Genomic DNA, 21,288 nt, shown 5'->3' on the forward strand with positions numbered 1-21,288 from the left:
GTACGCGAGGGAAAAAAGGGGCGAGGGTGGGGATGCCGGCACGGCTGCCACGACCAATAAAGGCCCAGTTTAAAGCGCCTGGCTTTTTTTTTGCTTTTTTGCACCGACACTGCGCATGCCGCATTCAAATGTTGGGAGTGGTGGAGTTCGATGTGTGTGCATGGAAATATGATAGGTGAGACTGGTCGCTCGGATAGGAATGGCGGCCGAGATGGGGGCTCTTGAATATTTTTACACCCCCGCGAGGTTACGATAGGGCCGCGGACGTTTCGAGGAAGAATGGCGTCCGAGATGGATCCTCGAATGTACTCCTGCTTTGCGAACGTTATTTCTGCAACAATTCGTCGCAAGGATATTGAAATGTAAATCGAATCGAGACTCGCTGCGTTCCACTTGATTTCTCCGACACCAGATATCGTGCACTCGAAATGAGTTTATCGTTCGAGATATCATCGAACACCGAACGGTTTTAATCTGCGCGAGTACCCACCATAGCCGGAAGATTCATCTGTTCTCCAAGCTATACCGAAAGCCCAATCGTCAAGAGACTCGCTACCGATGCACGATCGACGACGATACGAATTATAAAATCGCGTGACGTATAATTTCCAATAAAAGCTCTAAGCGTAAACGCGTCCCTCGCACGGCTCGCGTTCAGCCTCCGCAATCGAAGATTCGGCGAGAACATCGATATAGTTCGTCGAGGGGGGGACAATCGAAATCGTCGCGGCGATATCGTCAGAGGGGGCAGTGCGGGGCCGCGATTGGTCGTTTTTCTCGCACATGCAAATGCACTCACCTCTTCGTCTCCCTCTAACCGTGGTCTCGTTGCTGCGGCAGTAGAGTAGCCGGTACACGCGAGGTAAAAAGGCGCGCTCGCGCTCGCCGAGCGGAGAACTCGCCTTTCCTTGCCGGGCGGAGCCGCGCGTGATCCGCGTTCCTTCGCGATTGGAGGCTCGTTCCCCACCGACGCCGCTCGTTTCCCCACCAGCCTCGTCCGTCCAGGCGTTCGTCCGCTGCTCTCGGTTCCAGCGTCTAACCTCTTCGTCGCACCGCGAGCTAAACCAGCCGTGGTATCGTGCCGCTCCGTCTCGCTCGCCCCACGGTCAAACTCCCCCACTTCGCGCTCGACGGTCCGCGTACGCGTCCGCGTTCCCCGTGGCCGGTAGGCGGCCGACCGGGCGTACGTGGGCCCTCTAGTGTAGCTGCACACATGCACGCGACAGCATCTGACCGCCGCCGTACCAGCCGCCGCAACCGTAGCTGCCACCGTCGTACCTCGTCGCGGATGCTCGTGTGCCTCCGATAACGATACTTGCCTATTTTACCACGATCCTCGCCCGTCGCGGCCACCCAACGCAACCGTCTCTCTGTGTATATACGCGAGGGGATCTATGTCGGAGAGCAGTGACACACGTGCCGCGTGCCCGGGTTCACGGCAGAGATACCGCGTACGTCGAAAGTGAGACAGTGATTACGTGACAGTTACCATTTTTGGAGTCGGAAGGATCGTTCGAAGATCGACGAGCGAGGAACATGCCCGCGTCCGCCGCGGTGGAGAACGTCGAGATCGTTCGCCAGTTCACCGATGGGTGACGCTCTGCTTGACGGCGTGGATGACAGGTGCCTGGGGTGCGATAGAGAGAGAGAGAAAGAGAGAGAGAGCGAGAAGGAGACACTCCGATAGGATTTTCGAATATTCGCGGGCCTCGACGGGCGCGAGATCGTTCGAGTGAGAGAACGCGCGAGTGAATCGGGTCGCGGGAGAGAACACAGCTGACAGTTGGCTTCGGGTGGTGTGCAATTAGAAATCGTCGCCGCGGCCTGTTCGTGTTCGGCGGTCGTCCGGTCCCGATGACAGGTGAATTCTACGGGAAACGGGGCCAGGAACTATGCGATAGTAACGACGATACGCGCTTGTCACGGTGTTCCATCTAATAACCGTACGCGCTATATATGCGTCAAGGAGTGCTCGTTTAATGGACGACCAAGGGTAAGCTCTCGTGTACGTCGCCGTTGAAACAAGCGAGAACTGGGATGCGTTCGATAACGGGTCGTAGGGAACATATCTGTGCGCGTTTTATCAGTGTAGTGCTTACGTAGGATCATACTGTGACCGTATCGAAGGATAATAGAGAGAGAAAAATATAGAGGAACAGAGACGGTCGGGGTTTTTCGACCGCTGTGTCGTCGATGCCCGGCAGGTAAACAAGAAAGACACCGTGCGCGGTTACTGTGCTCGATATCGATTTCGCGGAACTGTCGAATTCGCGAGTGTGACGTTGGTGACATTGGTAAACAGTTCCGGCCGATTATATCGGAAGGACGTTCAGTTGCGCGGGAGCGGTGAACGGCGAAGGAGCTCTCGTCCGTGAAAAGGAGCGATCCGGTGACCACGTTGGATCTCGCGGCGTTGGCTGCTTACGGGGGCGTTTCGGGACCCAGGGTCGCGGTGGCGGGCACCGGGGTCCTCGCGCTGCCCGGCCTGTTACCCGACAAGGGTTTGTCATCGCCCGGAGGACAGTCGAAAACGAAGTCCGCAGGGCTGGCGGGCCTCGACAGCGAGGCGGTGCGCCGGTGGGTCGCCGAGGCAGCGCGTACCGTCCGGCAGATTCCGCCTCCGGTTGTCGTACCATCCGGTTCGCATCAGCAACAGCAACATCAACAAGACACGGCGCAACACCACCAGCATAGGCAACAGCAGCAGCAGCAGCAGCAACCGCTTCATCATCATTCGAGCCATCGACAGCGTCAAGAGCCGAGCCCACCCCTGGTGGCAGCTTCCCCTTTCGTTTTGCCGTCGTCGATGACGCAGACACCCAGCATGCATCTGCTGGAGAACAACAATCTGGTCGAGGTCGCGATGGCCCAGCAACAGCAACAGTCTCAACAGCAGATGCAGATGCAGCAACAGAAGCAGAAACAGCAGACCAGCCCGACGAACAACAACACGATCGAGGCGTGGAGGTCCGTGCAAGGCGGCCACCAATGGTGGAGTCCGCCTAGTAGCGTTCACCAGGAGCAACAACAGCAACCGCAGCAAGTGTCGCCGATAGGACAGCAGGTCGGCCAGCCGCAGAGTCTGGTCGCCGGCTCGATATGCGGACAGGTACAGAGGCAGACGCAGATCCAAACGGAGATCGACCAGCCGTTGGACTTTTCGGTCGGTTCCCTGCAGCAGCAGAGGCTGCATTCACGCGTAAGGACTATGCACGAGAGGCTGCAGGGTAGGATGCACGATAACAATAACGGAACGGCCAACAGCGGGCAGAAGATCGTCCGCGGGGCAGGGAGCAGGAGGAGTTACAGCCCCAGCGAGGGTAGCAGCAGCAGCAGCGAGGACGAAGGAGTCTCCACTGGCGGCAGCCCTTCCGGTCCCCTGCGTGGCACCGAAAACGGTGAGTGGTTTCTCTCGTACGCGTTTTTTACGGAAACGACGGTATCGCGGTGACGAGAACGCGCGCGACGATAACTTTGGGTGACGCAATTAATTCTACGTTGATCGTGTGTACGCGTGCGTGCGGATAAAGCGGGGGCCATCGCTGGAACTGCTGGTAATTCGGCGATGCCGATTTTCGCGTACATCCGCTTGCGCAATAATTTACTCGTTTGAATCTCGGAATTCTATTTCATCGCCGGTTCTTCGAACGCGATCGCTGGCCCCGATAATTTACCTAGATGATCTCATTGTTAGGCAAAGTATCTAAGAAGTCGAGGACTCGGTGTTCTAGCGGCTTTAGATTACTCCGAAATTCACATTGTTCTCGGCAACGTTGCGTCAACGCGACATTTGAATAAGGTTACGATTCGAGGCGCTTGGCAAAGGCTAAATTTACGTCAATGAATATTTGCATCGCTCGCCGATCTTCATTCTTCCCTGCGTTAAATCGTACGACGATCAGACGCGAGCGTTCTCAACGTCTGATCGTTAATCTCGTCGTTAGACGCGCGACGTTCGACGTGTTCCGTGCTCTCCGTGAAACGTGCAGCCTGGTTTCCGTTCCCAAAAACCCTCTCGAACAAACCGTGGTATATCAACACGGTTCAATTAGCAGCTCGATTAAGCGATTCTCTCCCCGTTTCTCTCGTTCGCCCCGTCGATCTCCCAAAGAGTTGGGTTCGCTAACGAAACCGGAGATTTCCGAGACAAACGAACGCGTGCGTCATGCCAGCCGCTATTTGTTCGCGAGCGAAACACGAAACGATCCCGACGCATTTTGGGGAGAAACGTGGCGAGCGAGCGAGCGTTCGATCCGTCAGCTGTCAATGGTGCGCCCTCCCTGCTCGCATTCGTGGCAGCCACCCCCGCGCGCGACGTTACCGCTTTGTCGTCGATCCTGGCGAACCCCTGCGCGATGGAACGGTTCGACGACGCATTGTACGCTCTTCGTCGGTTCTCCATTGTCGATGGTAAACGACGCCTCACCTGAAACAACGACGACTCCGTCGTTCGCGTTTCCATAGGCAAAACGCGCCGCGAGCACGCCGATCGCGGGGGCCTGGCCGCGCGGTTTTACGATGGGAAGGCTGAAGCTCCCTTTCAGAAGATGTTCCTTTCGTTCTGCGTTCCTCGTTCGCCGCGTGCGTGCAATCTGCGAACGTTTCCCCTCGGCGATAAGGGAATTCTTGCCGGATGAATTCGTGCAACGTTTCGTTCGAGGGAACGTGTGCATGCGCGTAATTGAAATTCGCGCTTGACGGAACAATCGTACTGGTTAACGTGAAAATGTTTCGTTAGCGTTCGCGGAGTTTTCAGCGTTACATCACCGCTCCTCGTAAAAGGGTTATATTTTCCAGATCGTGTAATGGCAGGTACGTACGTGGCCGTCTCTTATCGGTAAATAGAACGATAGTAATCGTTGTTTAGTGGAAAGGAAATAGTGCTCAGGTTCGTTTGTCGGACGCCCACTTGTCTATAATCGTGTTTATCTAAAAAAATCGGTGCCCGTATCTCCGCGTCTGAGCTGATTAAATTGTGTCAATAATTTGCGCCTTATTAATCGTCTGAGTCATAACGCGAAAGTGAATTTCGAGTAGTGGCTGTTTCGAGCCAACGCCAGCAGTATTTTCAATTTCGTTCGACACACGAGCTCGAAATATTTTCGATACTTGGTGGCTGCTCGTCGTTCTCCATCGATGCGTCTCTCATCACGAGCATCGCGTCGAGCGTTGGGGCGCCGGCTCCAACGAATTCTTAATTACCTTCGCTGACACGTGTCATCGATGCATTGAGACACGTGGACGGCCACGTAATTCTCCGATAAAGTTAATTTCGAAAAAAAATCCCTTGCCACGTCGATAAAGAATAACTCGAGCGGATGCCAGGAGAAGGGATACTCGCGTATATCGGCGACGATTCGTCGCAGCGATAAACTCGCTGATTATTTCGTAAAAACTAAATATTATTGTATTTATACCTGGCACTACATCGAGTTATTATCTCCGGTGTTTATTATCGGGGTATAATGCGTCGCGAGTAACGTGTCGCGAGCCTCGCGACACCGCGAAAATAAGGATGATCGTAATTAAAATGATACCGCGACGAGGTGAGCCATTATCTGATTCTAAACAGCCGGATCTTTATTAGTTTCAATAAAATGCAAGGCAAACAGGCTGACTGGCATCGCGGGATGGCCTGATAAGAGCCGCTCGTTCGCAACGCGTCGAGAATCGAGGAAAGGCGACGACGACGACGACGACGACGACGACGACGATCATCGTCAGTGGCCGAGGCGTGTAAGCGTTTACGGAGCGGTTACGCGCGAGAAATTGAGCAACCTCGTCGGTATTATTCGTTCCTCGATAATACGGCAGCGACCAATGGCGTCCGCGATCGTCCTGGTCGTCGAGTAGTTGGTAACGTCGCGGTAATCGTGACTCTCGGAAAATTGAATAAAAATAAAAGGGGAAAAAGTGACGAAGTTATCTTTGATTTCGTATTATCGATAACGACGTGAGTATATTACGATTAATCCACGGGCAATTATCGTGGTCGGCGTGCTCGTCGGTGTTACTCTATCGCGGCCTCCTCGTCCCTCCCCGCAATTGTATATGTATGTACGCGTGTCTACATAATTGCACTAATATTCAAAAATGCAACGGCAAACAAACGGCGTGGCCGTTGCCGGTGAGAAAAATGTTGCCCGATATCGTATCAGTCGATAAGGTCTTAGGCTCTAAGGCATGTTTGAATAAATATTCCACGTAAGCGCGTGATCGCGCAGTTATTTTCGATGAGCAACGCGATACCACGAAAAATACAATTTTTTAGTGAAATCGTAGAGTGCTCCAGATAAATCCACCCTCTTGCGTAACGTTCGGAACTTGACTTCGTTTAATACAAGTTTCGTGCAACGTTCGGTTGTTACCGAACCGTCGCGTTCATCCCCCTCGAGACCGTTGCATACGCGTCCTCTGACCGTACGCGCCACGCTCTTCTCGCTTCCTCCCTCACTGTCGTTCCAATTTTCAATTTCCAATATGTCAGAGAGAGAGAGAGAGAGAGAGAGAGGGAGAGTGAGTCGAGCAAAAACAAAATTCGCCAATCAGCACGTTGGTTACGCGCGATCACACGAAAAAACGTAATTACTCGATGCATCGTGCCTCCCTCTTTTCGTCGCGCTAATTTATGTCCGATAGGGCTCGAATATAATTAATCCTGGCAAGGAACACGCGCAGGACGCAGCCAGCTCGCTACGGAGAGGATACCCGATTGCGGTTCGCCAGGTCCCTGGGACCTGTTTCTTCCCTCTCCTGGCCCTCGTGTATTACGGTGTAACGCGATACGTGTTTGATTCTATGTTATTTACGAGCAGGTGTGCTCCGCGCAACAATGTTTATCACGTAATTAGATTCTATGCCCGAGCAATCTCTATCGCCGCGGCGGTGAGCCGTGAGCCTCGATAGAACTGAAAATGACGTTTCACGCAGGGAACGGCATCAGCCCTCGATAACAATAATTTTACCAGATACGTTCTCCATATTGATTTCATCCCCGCGACGCGTCCCGTACGTGCCCAACCGTTCCCCCCCTTTTATCATACCTAGACCTCCACCTTTCCTCTCCCCGTACCCCGTACACGTTTCCTTTTTCCACCAGAATCCAACGCCATCCCGCGACGACACGACCCGACTCCACGATAGTCGACGACCCCCTCTAACAAGCCGCTCGAAAACGATTCATTTCTCCCGTTCCACCGCACGATCGTCTAAGTACGAACATCCTGTCCCCTTTTCCTCCCTTCCTCCCGTTTATCGCCGCCCGCTGTAAACCTCGAAACGGGATAATGATCGCCGATCGATCGACGATCCCGTGATTTCTGCTAATTATATACCCGAACCGCCCAGCCACGTAATTAATTATGATAATATTTGGGACGGTAAGTAAATCAACGTCGAACGTTACCAATCACGTATTACGCGCGCCCTTTTTACGGTTTAATTACCGATCGTTTGATGTTTTATCGTCGACGAGTCGTAGCTGATCCCTGCCTCGATAAATCGACGATGCTTCCGTCTTGGCAGGCAACGAAAATCGTAGGACGCTCTTTAATTCGATTTTCGAGGAACGTCCGTTTCGCATGGGGTAATTATCGGTAAGGGGTCCGAGGCGTTAGCCGTGAATCCTCGAGCAAGAACCGCGGGGCCGTTCGAGCCTCCGTTCGAGTGCCGTCGGGTTACTCGCATGCGGAAAATTAGAAGGCCCCTTCCCGATTCGTGAGAGCCTCGCTTTCGTTCGCGATCCCTCGCCGATCTCACTGTTTCGCGTGTCCACGACAGTTCCTCGAAACTCGTTTCTTTTCCAGTCGACTTCGAACACCATCGGGACTCTCCTCTTCTTTTCGTTCGCTCAACATTTTCATCGCATCGCGTACGGATACGTAGGAGTTCGTATCTCTCGCTTCGTTTCCGCGTCTATAATTTAACGAAATCGTTACTATTCCGTTGTGATATAGCTTTACGAGTACGTTCCTGTTTTCCACGGTTTATTGGAGGCGATTAAAGAATACGTTCGTTTACTTGACTCGAGTAATCCGTAGATCTTCCGCGACGATATCGCGTTCCCTTTCCAAGTGATTAATTCTTTCTTTCGCGTCTTCAAACGTTTCAGCGGATGATTCACTTTTTGGAGAATGTTTAACAACTTCGTTTAACAACTGAACAATTAAACAGCAATAATGTCTACGCATTGGGAAACATTATTCGAAAACTAGATCCCCGATTAGTTCTGGCAAGTGTGCGCGGAGTCGCGTGATCGCGAGCATCGTTAAAGCATCGCCGATCTCCCTCCGAGAATAATCCACCCCGGATGTTGTACGTAAACAGGTAATCGGGAGAGAGATCTCCGCGTTTCTTCACCCCTCGTCGCTGGAAATTGCGGTTATTCATAAACCCATGAATATTCACGAGTTCGGTAAATTAATAAATCGACGTATATAATCGGCGAAACATCTGCTGTTTCCTTCTTTGAGCATAAAAGCGATCGCGAAATTGTTCGGAACAAACTGCTTTTTAATCGTCGAATCGGTGGTAGGAAACGTTGCAACGTTCCTCGACTGTTTTGTAACGCGAGGCAACGGGGTTTGTCGAGGACGCGCGATCGCGAGGCTGAAACCAGGGGTGGCGAACAGTTCGTTAACGCCTCGACGATGGTCTCGATCGATTCTGACCGAATAATACCGTCTGTTTTCGCAATTTGCGTCGCTATCGGGTCGGGTGAAACGGCCTTTTATCGATCGGCAATCTGGCTCGCGCGTCACTAGAGAAATGAAGGCTTGGCCCTGCCGGTGCGAGGAGATAAAGAGACGACGACGATGGCGAGGACGGGAGTAGGAGAGGCGACCGGAAACGCGCGCCTCTGCCTCGGCTAACACGCGTTCCACGTTCAGTGTAAATTTCGTAGGCGAACGCAAACTCGAATGAATAATCCCGCTCGAGCAGCTTTTTGGGCGTGTTTCCGGGCACGCTCGATGGAAATGGTGGAGAGATTACGCGCTCTCGAGAATCGATGAGCCTCCCTCGGAGGAGAGCGGCGGATTTGACCGGCTCGCGCGAGCCAGTCCGCGAATTCCACGGATTAATTGAACCGAGATTACGAAGGTAAATAGGCTTTTGCCTTTTCGCGGAATAATGAAAACCTATTGCTCGTTTCTTTTTTCTTTCCTTTTCGTATACTCTTTACCATTCCTTTTATTCTCTCTTCGCGGATCGAATCGAGATAATCAACCGCGATAGCGGCGATGCGTCTTGCGCACGCCATGCTTTCAGCTGGCTCTGTTTTCCTAATAAAGATATCCTTAATTTATTTCATTTAAAACATTTGTTCGTTGCGATTCGACTAATTAATATAACAGGGAATTAGCGTCATTACCCGTTCGTTTCCCCGTTAATTATCGCCCGTTTCAAATCGCCTACGAAACGCCTGAACGCACTTAATGAGACTTTAATGAAAATCGTCGGTTTCGGCTGAGCGGGAACCGGAGCCGCCGCCGTTTTTCTCTTGCATCACTGGAAGGCTCGCGCGCGCGCGCGCATGGACGCGGACGCGGACGCTTGGTACCGGCCCGTCGGGGTGGTAAAGGGTTAACGCGCGTAATAACGCCGTCGTGGCCCCATTTTGCATTGTCCAGCGTCGCGGCTCGCCGTCGATTATAGCCTACTCGGCTTTGGCATTAACGACGGAGCTGCCGACGAAACGCTTCGGGGCAGCCGGTTCCCGGGCCAGAAATCCCGCCTATTACGTCGGTTCCTCCTTGGGTAGCTCGTGGGCACGTGACTCGTAGGTGGTGGACGGTAGGTTTTATGGAAATCAACCGATTTGCATTCGGAGATTGAAATTCGTCGTGGGACGCGTGTCCGCGTGGAAAACAATACAAGAATTAACGTACACCGGTAGACGCTTCCATCGTTGGAACAATTGCTTGTAACGCGAGAAATATGGATTCTCTTTCTTTTTTTTTTTTTTCTTAAAGCCAGCCGTCCCGCTTATTCTTACCGGTCACTGGCTCCGGCGCGTTGTTAAATTAGCAAGCGATCGCGGCGTTTAAACGCTCGTGAAGAATACCAAAGGGCGCGGCGCGCGCCACGCGATAGAGGGTGACAGAGAGAGAAAGAGAGAGACCGTGGACCCACGAGCTGCACGGAAATCTCACCTGTTACGTTGCCAGGACACGCTCGACCCGTACGAGGAGGCCTAGGATACGTGACCCGGAGCAGTGGGTGGACGGGTGGCCCGGTGGCTGGAATGGGGAATGAGAATAGGAATGGAGGGATTCCCGGTAGGTAGGCACAGACAGCGAGGAAGGTATCAAGGTGGCTGTGTAGCTGGTGGCAGGTAAAGCCGCCGGATAAATCTCATCTTGGATAGGTCAGGTTGGGCCAGGAGGATTCCAATAAGGAATGGAGGACCGTGCGCAAGGGTCACGTGGCGGTTCTCTTTTCTCTTTCTCCGCCCTGCCTTTCTTTTTTTTCTCTCTCTCTCTCTCTCTCTCTCTCCCTCTCTTTTTCCCCCTTCTTTATCTTCTCGTGTAGTTCTTTCATCCGGGGAGTCCCGCACGACCAGGTATACCGCTCCGCAACCCTTCCGAACGCACGGGGCCACCTTTTCGCGTGCGTCACGTGTACGTGTACGCTGAAAACACACACGACCATCGACAAATCACCGCGACACGCGACCGACTTTCCTGCGGCTTTCTTTAAACATTCAACGGAAGGGTTGCTGGCCACGTGCCTCCTCGGTTTTCACGCCTGTTCCACAGTGGGTACACGTGCACGGGATACCGGTTTGTCTTGTGGTTTCTTTTAAGTTTAGGCTCCTGGATCGTTAATGAAAGTTCGTGTGTATACAGTTCGCTAATTTCGTTGAGATTTGGTCAACGCGAATTCAAACGACGAACGATTCGAGGCGAATATCGGCGAGACTTCCTCGATGCCAGGTTCGCTCCCGCGTCGAATCGTTCCACGGCTGTCGATCGCAATCTCCGTCAGCCTCGAGTGTTTTTTCCTCCGCGAAAAGTCCCGAGCGCGGCTCACCCGCGACCATAATTCTTCGTTAGCCGTGGCACCTGCGCCGAGACATGCAAATTATGAGTCCTGCCGCGATACGATCTCTCGCGCGGCGATGACGAATGCGTCGAAGCCGGACGAGTGATTCGCGCGGTCGAGGTACACGGACGACCTTGCTTGCAGTCTGCGTCGAGCCTCGAAAAGGGAAACGCATTTCTCGCATTGAAAAGTTCCCCTATTTTTTTTCGTTTCCACGTAATTGGAAGACGCGGTGCGGGGTGGGAGGCGTGCCTTTTCGCGGCGGCCCCACCGCGTTGGATCGCGCAGGCCTGGCTGTACGCGCGAGAGAGCGCAGCTTTGGCAGCAAAACGCGGCTACGCGGCATGCATATTCATTTCTCGGCTGGTTGATCCGCTTGATAATCGGTTCGGGTATTTTTAGAGGAACGTTTTCCAGCATTTTGATGGTAATTTTTCATCTCGCGGCTCGTTTCCTACCGCGTTCCATATTCATCGGCGGAATTACCACGCCGGCGATAGACCGTGCACCTCTCCACCGAAAACGGAATGCCAGCCGTTCGCCGCAGCTCATTATATCCCCCGTTCTGCACTTACGTTTTATTGCATTTCGTCAGTAAACAGGAATTTTTCTCTATTTATCCAGACACTTGGCGTGGGACACGATGTCTCAGAAGTGTCGGTTCTCGTTTCAGACGTCCCTCGCGAACGGATCGGATCCATCGCTTAAATGATGCTGACGGTTTTTATGTAAATTCCTATTTCGAATCTATCTACGTTCTCTTCCATTTCGTAAATTGCCCGTCTTTTTTTCCTCCGCTAGTTATCGCGCGAATGGAAAACTGTTAATACCTCTGAACGATACCGGTCGGCGCGTTCAGTATGCGTGGCGCGCGCCTCGCGGTGCATCTCGCCTCAAGGACCGGGATCGTTTGCGCCTAGCCAGCCGGATAAATGATGGAAATCACCATATTCATCGCATTTGTCGGCACCGTGAGCGCAGCTGAGCCGTTCGCCGTATTTGGCGCTCGCGTATGCTAATTTCTCTCGCGGATTGGCAGGCTAGGCCGCGCGCGGCTGGCGTCCGGTTCGAGCGACGGGCTCCCGTTCCGATCGCGAGTGAATTATTCCCCGGGACGAGGTAAACGTTGTCGTCGTCAAGGTGTTTCGCTCGGATCCTCTATCTGGCTCTCGTTTCGAGCTCGTTTGCTTAATTCGATGTAATAGCGGACTCCGTTCCAGATATCCCTCGCGAGAGACAGCTCCCAGAGACGGAGCTGACATTGTTGTTAACTCACCGATATATGCGAGAGTATCCGTGACATTTATTGGGACGCGTGCGTTTTCACCGCGCGAGGTAGTCGCGGCAGGCTTTTTTATGGAAAACGCGTAGGAATAAACGCTCAAGGTGATTCGACGGGCCGATTTTTTTCACTTAATCGAGCCGCGGTTCGTTCTCCTTAATCATACGAACAATTACACTCGGAAGACGGTGGCAATTTAAATAACACGGCCAATTTACCGGCAGAAAATTACAATTCCCCGTTGGAAACTAGTTTCGTAGCCAGCCAGTTCGTTCTAATCGGTCTCTTGCGAGTGGTACAAAAGGACAGCGCGCTAGGTTTCTCACGCTTACCGATGACTCGGATTTTTTTCCAACGCGTTACATCTGGTTAGTGGCATCCGAGGATCGATAAAACGGGTGAATCAGAATAGCTAAGTACGCGGTGGTCGCGCGATCCGTCCTCAGAGAGAAAGATCCTGTGGGAAGTTGTTCGATTCCGGGTCATCGCCGTGGAATGGAAGGACGTGGCGCGATCGTTCGGGCACAGGAAACGGGGAATCGGCCGGATTCCGCACCGGTTGTGAAACGGCGTCGATTATCATCCGGCGGAATTCGTTTGTAATCCTTATGGAGAACGAAGGCCGCGAGCGCGCGCGGACGATTCCTGGAAATTTCCCCGGCGTTTATTAATTTCGCGCTGTTACGTAAATCGAAAACGAGCTGACACTCGCGGAAACATCGCTCGCCGCGCAGCAGCGACACGCGCCTCGCAACATCTCTCGCCACTTTTCCCGATGAAAATCTATCGCCTCTTTCCCATAGTCAGCTGCGAACGACGCACAGCGAATTCCGGATCCGTCGAGGAACGAGTCGCAGCCGCGCGGATCGAAGGAAATCGCGCGTTATCCACTGCGCGCCGCGGGCGAAGCGACACGATCGCTGGCTCTGTGGCGATAATTATACCAGCGACTCGAGTGATAGATCGTTGTCCGCGCGTATTTATCGCGGCTGAACGGCGAGTGAAATATCGATGATTTACCATACGATTCAATTAAAATCTCTCGCAACGGGTAACGGGTACGTCGGTCGATCGTTGAACAGCCGACGCGGTTTTTGCTCCCGACGCGAGAAGGGACACGATCCGCGATGGGGATCCAGAGAAATCGAGGATGCCGGCCGATTTTACTTGGTTAAAGTGACGGCAACGAGGAGCGCGTACTTTCACGGGATACGAGCGCCATATGTCCGTATGCAAATCTCCTCTCGATGGCTGGCAGCGTTGCTCAGGCTGCGACGAATTGCCTGAAACATCTGGCAGGCCGCGATCGATCGATCCTTGGACGGACGAATGGCGCGGGACGAATAGAAATCGAACGAAGCGATCGATTAATCATCGGTTTGTTTCTTATCGTTGAACGCTCGAGCATGGTTTTTTCGTTTCTCGCTAGTGTAAAGCGAGTTCGAATCGAGCGAAGAGATAACCTACCGGGTTGGAAACAGGCTTAATTACGCGGTATCGCTGTTAAATATCGCGTCGCTTTCCTAGCTTCGCGTTCGAATGTTAGCCGCTGTATTATTACGAGACCAATGAGCCGCGAGTTTGAACTGTCTGCTAAAAATCCTCTCGGTGATCTATATTAAAATGAGACACGCGATGCGGCAGGATTTATATACGACGCTGGGTTTTTATCAATTTAGAGGATCCATTAGACGCAAAGAGGTTAACAAATAACGAAACCGTTGAAATTACATCCTCTCAAAAATGAGAAACCGTCGGTCTACCTTTTGCACGTGAGCGTACGCGGCTGGTTTTATTATTCTCTCGCCTGTTTCGGGCCTAGTCCGGCTGATGGTTACCGCGTTGATGCGGATTTAATTATATTGTTTCGTGTAAAGCCGGATTCAGATCGTCCGCGTTAATGAGTGATTCCAATCGAAAGAGGGGGCCAGGGGACGCGCCGGTTCTGGCAAAACGAGCGCACCTCGATGCTCCCCGTGGCGCTAATTAAAAGGAGACTGGCAATCTAGAAAAGTGCGCTATTATATTAATCGCCCGTTGGGCCATCTAACCTGGCGCCCGAGTCATTTAATTGCGTCACTCTGCTGCCGCGGGACCGTTTTCAATTATCGCAATCCGCCGATACGACTCGCGGAAACCCGTCCCTGTTTCTTCGTTTCTCCTGAACCCCGTCGCTGGTTGAACTTGAACGGGGCATCGAAACCGTTTCGCCGCGTTTCCAGGCGCATTACGTCGAGGATCAGTAATGAACCGACCGCCGCGGTATCAACTGGCGGTTATGTAATCCGCAAAAAGAGCCACGTCGGTGGTCGTTTCGAATTTCGCGGCATTACGGTGAGTCAGCAAACCGATCGTTCGGCTAGGAACGCGCGACGCGCCGGGCAAAACGCGCGCCGCGCAGGGATCGGTTTTTAAGCAAGGATAACGCGAGGTGCGCCTTCGAGGGAGGGGACGACGCCTGGTGAAGAAAATGGCTTTAATGCCCGGCGTCGTTTCCTGCCTGGTGTATTCAAATTGAAGCACGTAACGCCGCCATGGAGCCGGATGCGATGGTAATGACGACGGGTAAACGAGACCCATAGACGCCTTCTTCCACTGTCACTGGCCGGTGATCTCCTCTCGCTGGCCGCGGCGCGCCGTCATCCGAGAGGCTCGATGACGGTGCAACACTTCGCCCGAATCGAGCGACCGTGAGCGCGATGCTTCGTCGGGCTAAACGCGAAATTTCCTCGCTATTTTTACCCCGTTCATCATCCTATTACGCGTCACGGTGTTTCACGTGTTCAGCGCGCGTCAATTGCCGCGATAATTACTGTCCTTCGTCGAGTTCGCCAGCTGAGGTGGAGTCGAATGCTCGAATTTAGGATTCAAATTTCTCGGGTTTGTTAGAGAGAGGAGGGACGAGATCCAAGTTTCCCAGAAGCAGAGGCCATCGCAATCACTGTTACCACCTGGTGACAGTTCTGGTTCACTCCGAATTGCGCAATCGTCGACGGCTTGATTCGTCGATATTTAAGGAAAGTCGGTGAATTAAATCGGAGCCGGGATCGTTGACCTCCGTGCAAATTAATCTATCGTCAGAATCACTTCGTGAATGGCCTCCTTTTCCTCCTTTCGTTCTTCTCGTCCTTTTCTTTTTTTTGCTACCATCTCCGTCCATTTGTAGCTGATCTTTGTCTCTGGTGTGTATCCACCGAAAGTATGATTCCTTCCGGAATTACAGAGGTCGCTCGTTCAGTACCGAGGACGTTCCCCGAGCGACATAATTAAGAGGCGACCCCTTAATGTAATTTTAATAACTGGTTAAATAAACATAAGCGTAAGCGAGGCGTAATTTGAATCCGGATGTGCCACGATGAGCGGTTTCGATAAAGCACATTGTTAATGCCTCGACTTAGGAGGAGAATTGCACCGTCTCGCCGTTTCTTCGTCCCTGCCCCCTTGCGAATTTTTTTCTTCCATCACCTCCTCTTCTCGTCCCTCCCTTTCCTTTCCTCTTCTCTGTCTCTCCCTCTGCCTCTTCTCCTTTTTCAGCCCTCCTCTTTCTCCCTCCTCGAGTGGTGCACCGGCGGGCGCGAACGCGCGATTGCGTGCGCTGCGTGCACAGCCACGTTATTTCGCAGTTTATGCGTGCTATGCTAATCCGTAAACGCATCGAGCATTCCCCAAATCATGAATAACCAGCCGCGCGACGTTCCTTTTTACGGCCCTCGAATCGTATCGTCGGGCGCAGAGGGGGTGGCTCGCCACCCTCCCCGTTTCCAGCGAATTCGACGAACGCAGCGGCAATTAGACGACGCTACCTCTCGCTCTCGAAGTCGAATCCAGTAATTAAGAGAACGATAATTGCTTTTTGCCGATCGTTCTGACGCCAGCAATGGCTGTTAATCCAGCGTCGATTACGCGTCAATTAGCACATATCGCGGATTCCACGGAACCCCTTTCTGGATTTTATGACGCCGGCGTCGGTCGGCCAGTGCCGCTTGTCGGGATTCTTTGCATACGGAATTATTTAGATAGGAGGAGCACGAGAGCCTGTACGCGGATGATACCCTTACACGAAGACGGAAGGCCTTCGGTTTTTGCTCGGACGACGCACGGTGTTGCTAAACCGGCGATAAAAACGTCTCCAGACGAGAGCGGTATCTTCCATTCAAGGATAGAGCGGTGGAATTCTGCGCTCTGTCACCGGGCGACGTCGATAAATACTGTCGAAAGAATGCCGCGATTTTTCTTCGCCCGACCTGCGCGCGCTTTTTCCTTTCTTCCTCGAATTTTCATTTTACGCGCGATGATTCCTTCGCCGACGAATTTTCTTAGTCACTTCCTCGAGCTGTCCCACGTGAGCGACGATAAATCATCCGGCCGTCATATTTCCGGAATAATCTTGATGAACACTGGCGTTGAAAATTACCAAAGCCAAATTTGGTGTTACAAGAGCGATGATACGCGATAGATCTTTGCACCCTTCGCGGTCGAGTACGCGGGGACGAAAAATGTTAATCGTCGCTGGGTACGCGTAGACAGGCTTATTAATTAACGATAAACCGCAACGTCATCGACGGTGGTCCAACGCGTACTGTTGCGTGTTATTATTTCTTCGTTTCCCCTTTTTCCTCTTCCTCTTTTTCTTACTCTTCTTCCCTCTCTGTCCTCTTTACGTAACGCACCCCGACGATCACAATGGAAACCGTGTACACAGACGAATGACGCCACTGTTATTATATCTGGCGGGCTCGTAGGCGCGCGTATCGTGCATAAACATCGGTTTAATGATCTAGATGGTCGTTGATTATGCGGCCGTGTTCGTGCATTAACCTACCACCGCGTCACGCCGGCGTGTATATTCCGCTTACCTGCGCTTCTCGCGCGTCCGCTCCGTTTTCGTCCCTTCCGAAACGCATCTCGCGCGAAGCCCTCCTCTTCGAAAATCGCGAGGTATCGTCCGCCGGGAAAACCATCGAACGGTAAAATTCCTGCGCTCGTTATACAATGCTGAGTGGAAAGCATACGAAATAAAAGAAAATGACGACAGTATCGAAACCGCTCCGTTTCGTAATCGTTATTGCAGCCCGATGGATTCGTGAGGCGCGCACGTATCATCCATAAACATAAGTCTAGCGATGTAGATGGCAGCTGATTAGTCGGTCGTGTTCGTGCATTACCGTACGGACGGCGTATAATGCCGCAGCTGGATTACGCGTACCAAGCACACTTACATACGCGCGAGCACCGCGCCACGTACCTCTCTACGTATCCTGGATTTTTCTGACGTGCCGATCCCTCGCAAACCCCCCCCTCACGGCTCGCCATTGTTTACGCCGCTTTAATTAGCCCGTTAATGCGACCGGGATATAGCCGCGGGCCCTTATCTGATACGTTTCCGGCGAATCATGGGAATTATTTCCGCGCATGCAAATGCCAACGAAAAGGCGAATCGAGTTATGCTTCCGGCACGATCCCGCCGGACGATAAAAACGAGCACGCGTGACTAAGGACAAGCGTTTCCATTCCTCCTCTCGCCGTGGACGACGGATCCTCGTTCACCTGGACGCCGCTTTCCTATACGCGGCTTTTCTTTTCGTTACTTTCCAAGGACTTCTCGCCGGATCGTTAACTTTCTACCAGCCGCGGGTACGTACGCTCGAAAGTGACGTACACAGCTGGGCGGTACGTCTACACGGTTTTGTGTCAATGTCAATTATTGGTACCCTCGATCCTCGAGCTGGAACCGGGAAAGGGTTAAGGGATTCAGGCGGAGAAAGTCTTTGTGCCTGGTTACCGAGAGCGAAAGAAACGAATCCTTCGGTCTGTTTATTCTATACGTATAAGTAGATTATTACGATGGCACATTAACGATTGAGTCATAATTGGCGAGCTGTACGAAGCGAGTCGGACAATCGGGGCCCACTTTCACGCACCGTACACGAGCAGAAACTGGCGCGAGTGGTGGCACGGTGCTATTTACGCCTGTGTCCAGGCGATCGCGTTTAAAAAAGAAAAAAACGCCTGCTAGAACGAAAACGAGAGGGCAATTAGAGTGGACGAACGCGGCCGCGCGCACCCCCCCTGTTCCTGCGATCATCTCCAGGATAATATCGGCCCGTGCAGGCCGTCCGCGTATTAGGTGACTTAACGAGTTAAGCGTGCTTAACGGTGCGTTGAGCAGTTCCTTGGGATTAACTGGCCGTGCCTAAACGCGCTGATACATTACTGTACGCCAACCCGTACAGAAAGACAGAGGTAATTAACCCCGGTGGCTGGCCGTAAGTGGCCATATTTTAAGGCCCAGTCGCACGTGTCTCCGTACGCGGCTTCTTAATCGATCCAACGACTTCATTTCGCCGATCTCGATCGCGCCTGCCCGCCGTGCGAGGCGTTTTCAATTTTACCAGGCGATTTCATCGTCCGCATCCCGCGAGCACGCATCGTTCCAGCGTGCGCGAGACTCGACGGGTCCGTTGGAATATACTTTAAATATAATATCGTGGCAATTACGCTTTTTTTCTGTTCGCAAGGAAAGCAAGCTCGTTTCCCTCCTCCATCGCGATCGTAAGGGCATGGGGATTGTTCGTCGGTACCTGCCTCCAATTATTTCCGCAAACAGCGGCGAGTTTAAACATTTAAGCCGCGGCGGAAGTAACATTAATCCGCAGTTACCTGGTCATTAGCAGCACCGGCAACCAAGGAGGTCGGTTTTTCCCCGGATTCGTCTTCATTACCGCTGAAATTACAGACGTTTCGCGCGTAATAGACGGAAAATTAATCCCGGGAATCCGTGGCGTTCTGTTATTTTTTTTCTCTCCCTCTATTTTCCCCCCTCGTTTTCTCCTCTCGCTCGGGACGATATAGTCCCACTCTCTTGAAGCGGCACGAACGTGTTCGAACCGCGCCGTAATTTGCATCACTTAGGTATGTTAATGCGCTTAAGCAACCGCTGGAACTCTGGCCGGTGAACGCGCACGGGTAACCGCGAGGATGGACACGGTTTTGCATAAGCGCTACCCGAGTTTAACCATAGTTGTCGAACCGGCGCGCGGCTCGCGTGGGGAAGTTTCACGTGTGGCAAACGACGGTTTTCCGTTTCTACGGTTTCGCGCGCGGTTCGCCAGCCCGCGGGGTCATCAACGCTTGCGATCGCTGGCTGCGAACGCGGTGGACGCGCGAGGAGGAGATCGATCTCTGTCTCCGGGGAAGTTCGCTTCTATTGTCAGGTCGCCACCTAAACTCGCCACTGGCACGAAATGCGTGCCTGCCACCGTAGTCGTTTACTTTTTTGCCCGGCGTAACTCTCATTTTGATCAATTTGAGCTTTTTGCCCGGGCCGGTGACTTTAGTAGCGGGGCCTCATCTCCGCTTCGCTGCCTCCTCGTCCTTCTCTCTCTCCTTTCCTTTCTTTTCTGCTTCCGTTTCTTCAGATTGTCGCCTCCTTCCGTTCGCGAAGGAATCGTCTTTCGAGTGCCTCGAAAAGTCTCGACGAATTCAAAATTAACACGATCGAATCTGTGGCGATACGCGTGCTGGTACTCGCGCGCGTATACTTATGCATACACCGAACCCTATCTTCCGTTCCACGTATCTGCTCCTTCCATGGGACCGTAGTGACTCATTCGACTTGGTCCGCGGTTCCGTGACGTCCGGAGCGGAGCTACTTGGCCGCTCGACGCGGCGAGGTGACGAATTGTTAGCCGGGGGCGGGCCCCTGATATTCTTCGCCCTGATGTTCCTCGAGTTAGAGAGTTTTTCGCCCGCAATTTTACGCTGCCCCCCCGATGAACGTTCCGCGATTTCGATTGGGCGAAATTTGTCACAGTTCCACCTTTGCCCGGGCCGGTTTAACGACGAGCAGCTGCGAAATTAGATCGACCCGTTGACTTCTCCCCGGGCTTTGTCGTCGTGCCGACAATCGACTTCGCCTCTGCTCCTCGATAATCAACCTTCCCTACCTTACGCATCAACCATGCACCGTCCAGCGGGCTCCTCGCGAAAGTAAATTTCGTTTCGTAACGCGGAACGATCGAACGAAAGCAACGGAAAGGCAACGGGGATAAAAGGAACGGTAGTGAGCAGTCCTCGCCTCGCGTGGATATAAAATCGTCCGTCCGTGGTAATTAGCAGTCGTCAACGATGCCTTTCACTGCGCGAGAAAAGAAGTAACGATCTCTTGATTACTAAATATCCGCAACGAGCTGCCTCCCGGGTCTGATTAACCGGCGGTGTCGACTCATCGGGACCACCTGAGTCCTTCTGACAACCGAATGAATCGCCTCGATAGCGCCTCTCGACCGTCGCCAGGCGAAAGTCTGCCTCCTCTATTCTAATCGACAGAATCTTCCTAGCCGCAGAAGCTTATTAACATTCGGTTAATCCTTGTCTCGGGACCGGTGGCGGTCGGGATCGTGGCCGAACGATAGTAATTCCGTTCGTACGACGGATACCTAGGTACGAGCGGTAATAAATCTTGTTCAACGGAGTTGGGCTCTCTCAGAAGTTGCGTAGCTAATCGTAGAATCGTACGTGACCGATCGCCGGTCGTAGTCCGGTCGATTCGCAGCGCAAAACACCGTGAACGGAATCGCGGACGACGCGCGCGAGGGGCCACGTTGTCGCGTGTAACTCGCGCGTCGTCAGCCAGGCTGCACGTACCCAGCTCGTTCCTGATACGTGTCTGCCGATCGATTAGCAACCGAGCGTTTGTTATCCGGGCGCGAACGCGCGGGGCCACGGTTCGTTGACGGTCGTGGGATACGCGGTAATTTGCGGGCTCGCGCGGCGTCGATCGCACGAGGATCCACCAGCCGGTGCCTAGTTCGCGAAATGGTACATCGCGCGTACACGCCGATCCTTTTGTTTCGCGCGTGTTACGTTGCCAACGATTCGGTGCTCCGGGTTGATGAATGAGCGATTCGAGATCGCGCGCGTGTGCTCCCCGCGATTTTTTAAACAGTGTGTCGTAATTACGG

General features: G+C 52.9%; 2 protein-coding genes across 5 annotated transcripts in view; one reads left to right on the forward strand and one right to left on the reverse strand.

Annotated features, from left to right (window-relative positions):
• Positions 1–449: 449 nt before the first annotated feature.
• LOC143433312 (uncharacterized) lies at positions 450–2,728 on the reverse strand. Its single transcript, XM_076910610.1, is given in 8 exon segments — positions 450–520; positions 800–843; positions 845–885; positions 887–997; positions 999–1,031; positions 1,034–1,077; positions 1,080–1,370; positions 2,602–2,728. Coding segments are annotated over 8 exon segments (762 nt in total).
• The window catches only part of LOC143433291 (uncharacterized), a 98,413-nt gene continuing 79,416 nt past the window's right edge, over positions 2,292–21,288 (forward strand). For all 4 annotated transcript variants that reach the window (XM_076910582.1, XM_076910585.1, XM_076910584.1 and 1 more), the window contains exon 1: positions 2,292–3,398. In XM_076910582.1, coding sequence (XP_076766697.1) covers positions 2,807–3,398 — 592 coding nt within the window. In that variant the 5' untranslated portion in view covers positions 2,292–2,806. The remainder of the gene's footprint in view (positions 3,399–21,288) is intronic.

This window comes from Xylocopa sonorina, chromosome 2 (genome assembly GCF_050948175.1).
Source record: "Xylocopa sonorina isolate GNS202 chromosome 2, iyXylSono1_principal, whole genome shotgun sequence".
NCBI lineage: Eukaryota > Metazoa > Arthropoda > Insecta > Hymenoptera > Apidae > Xylocopa > Xylocopa sonorina.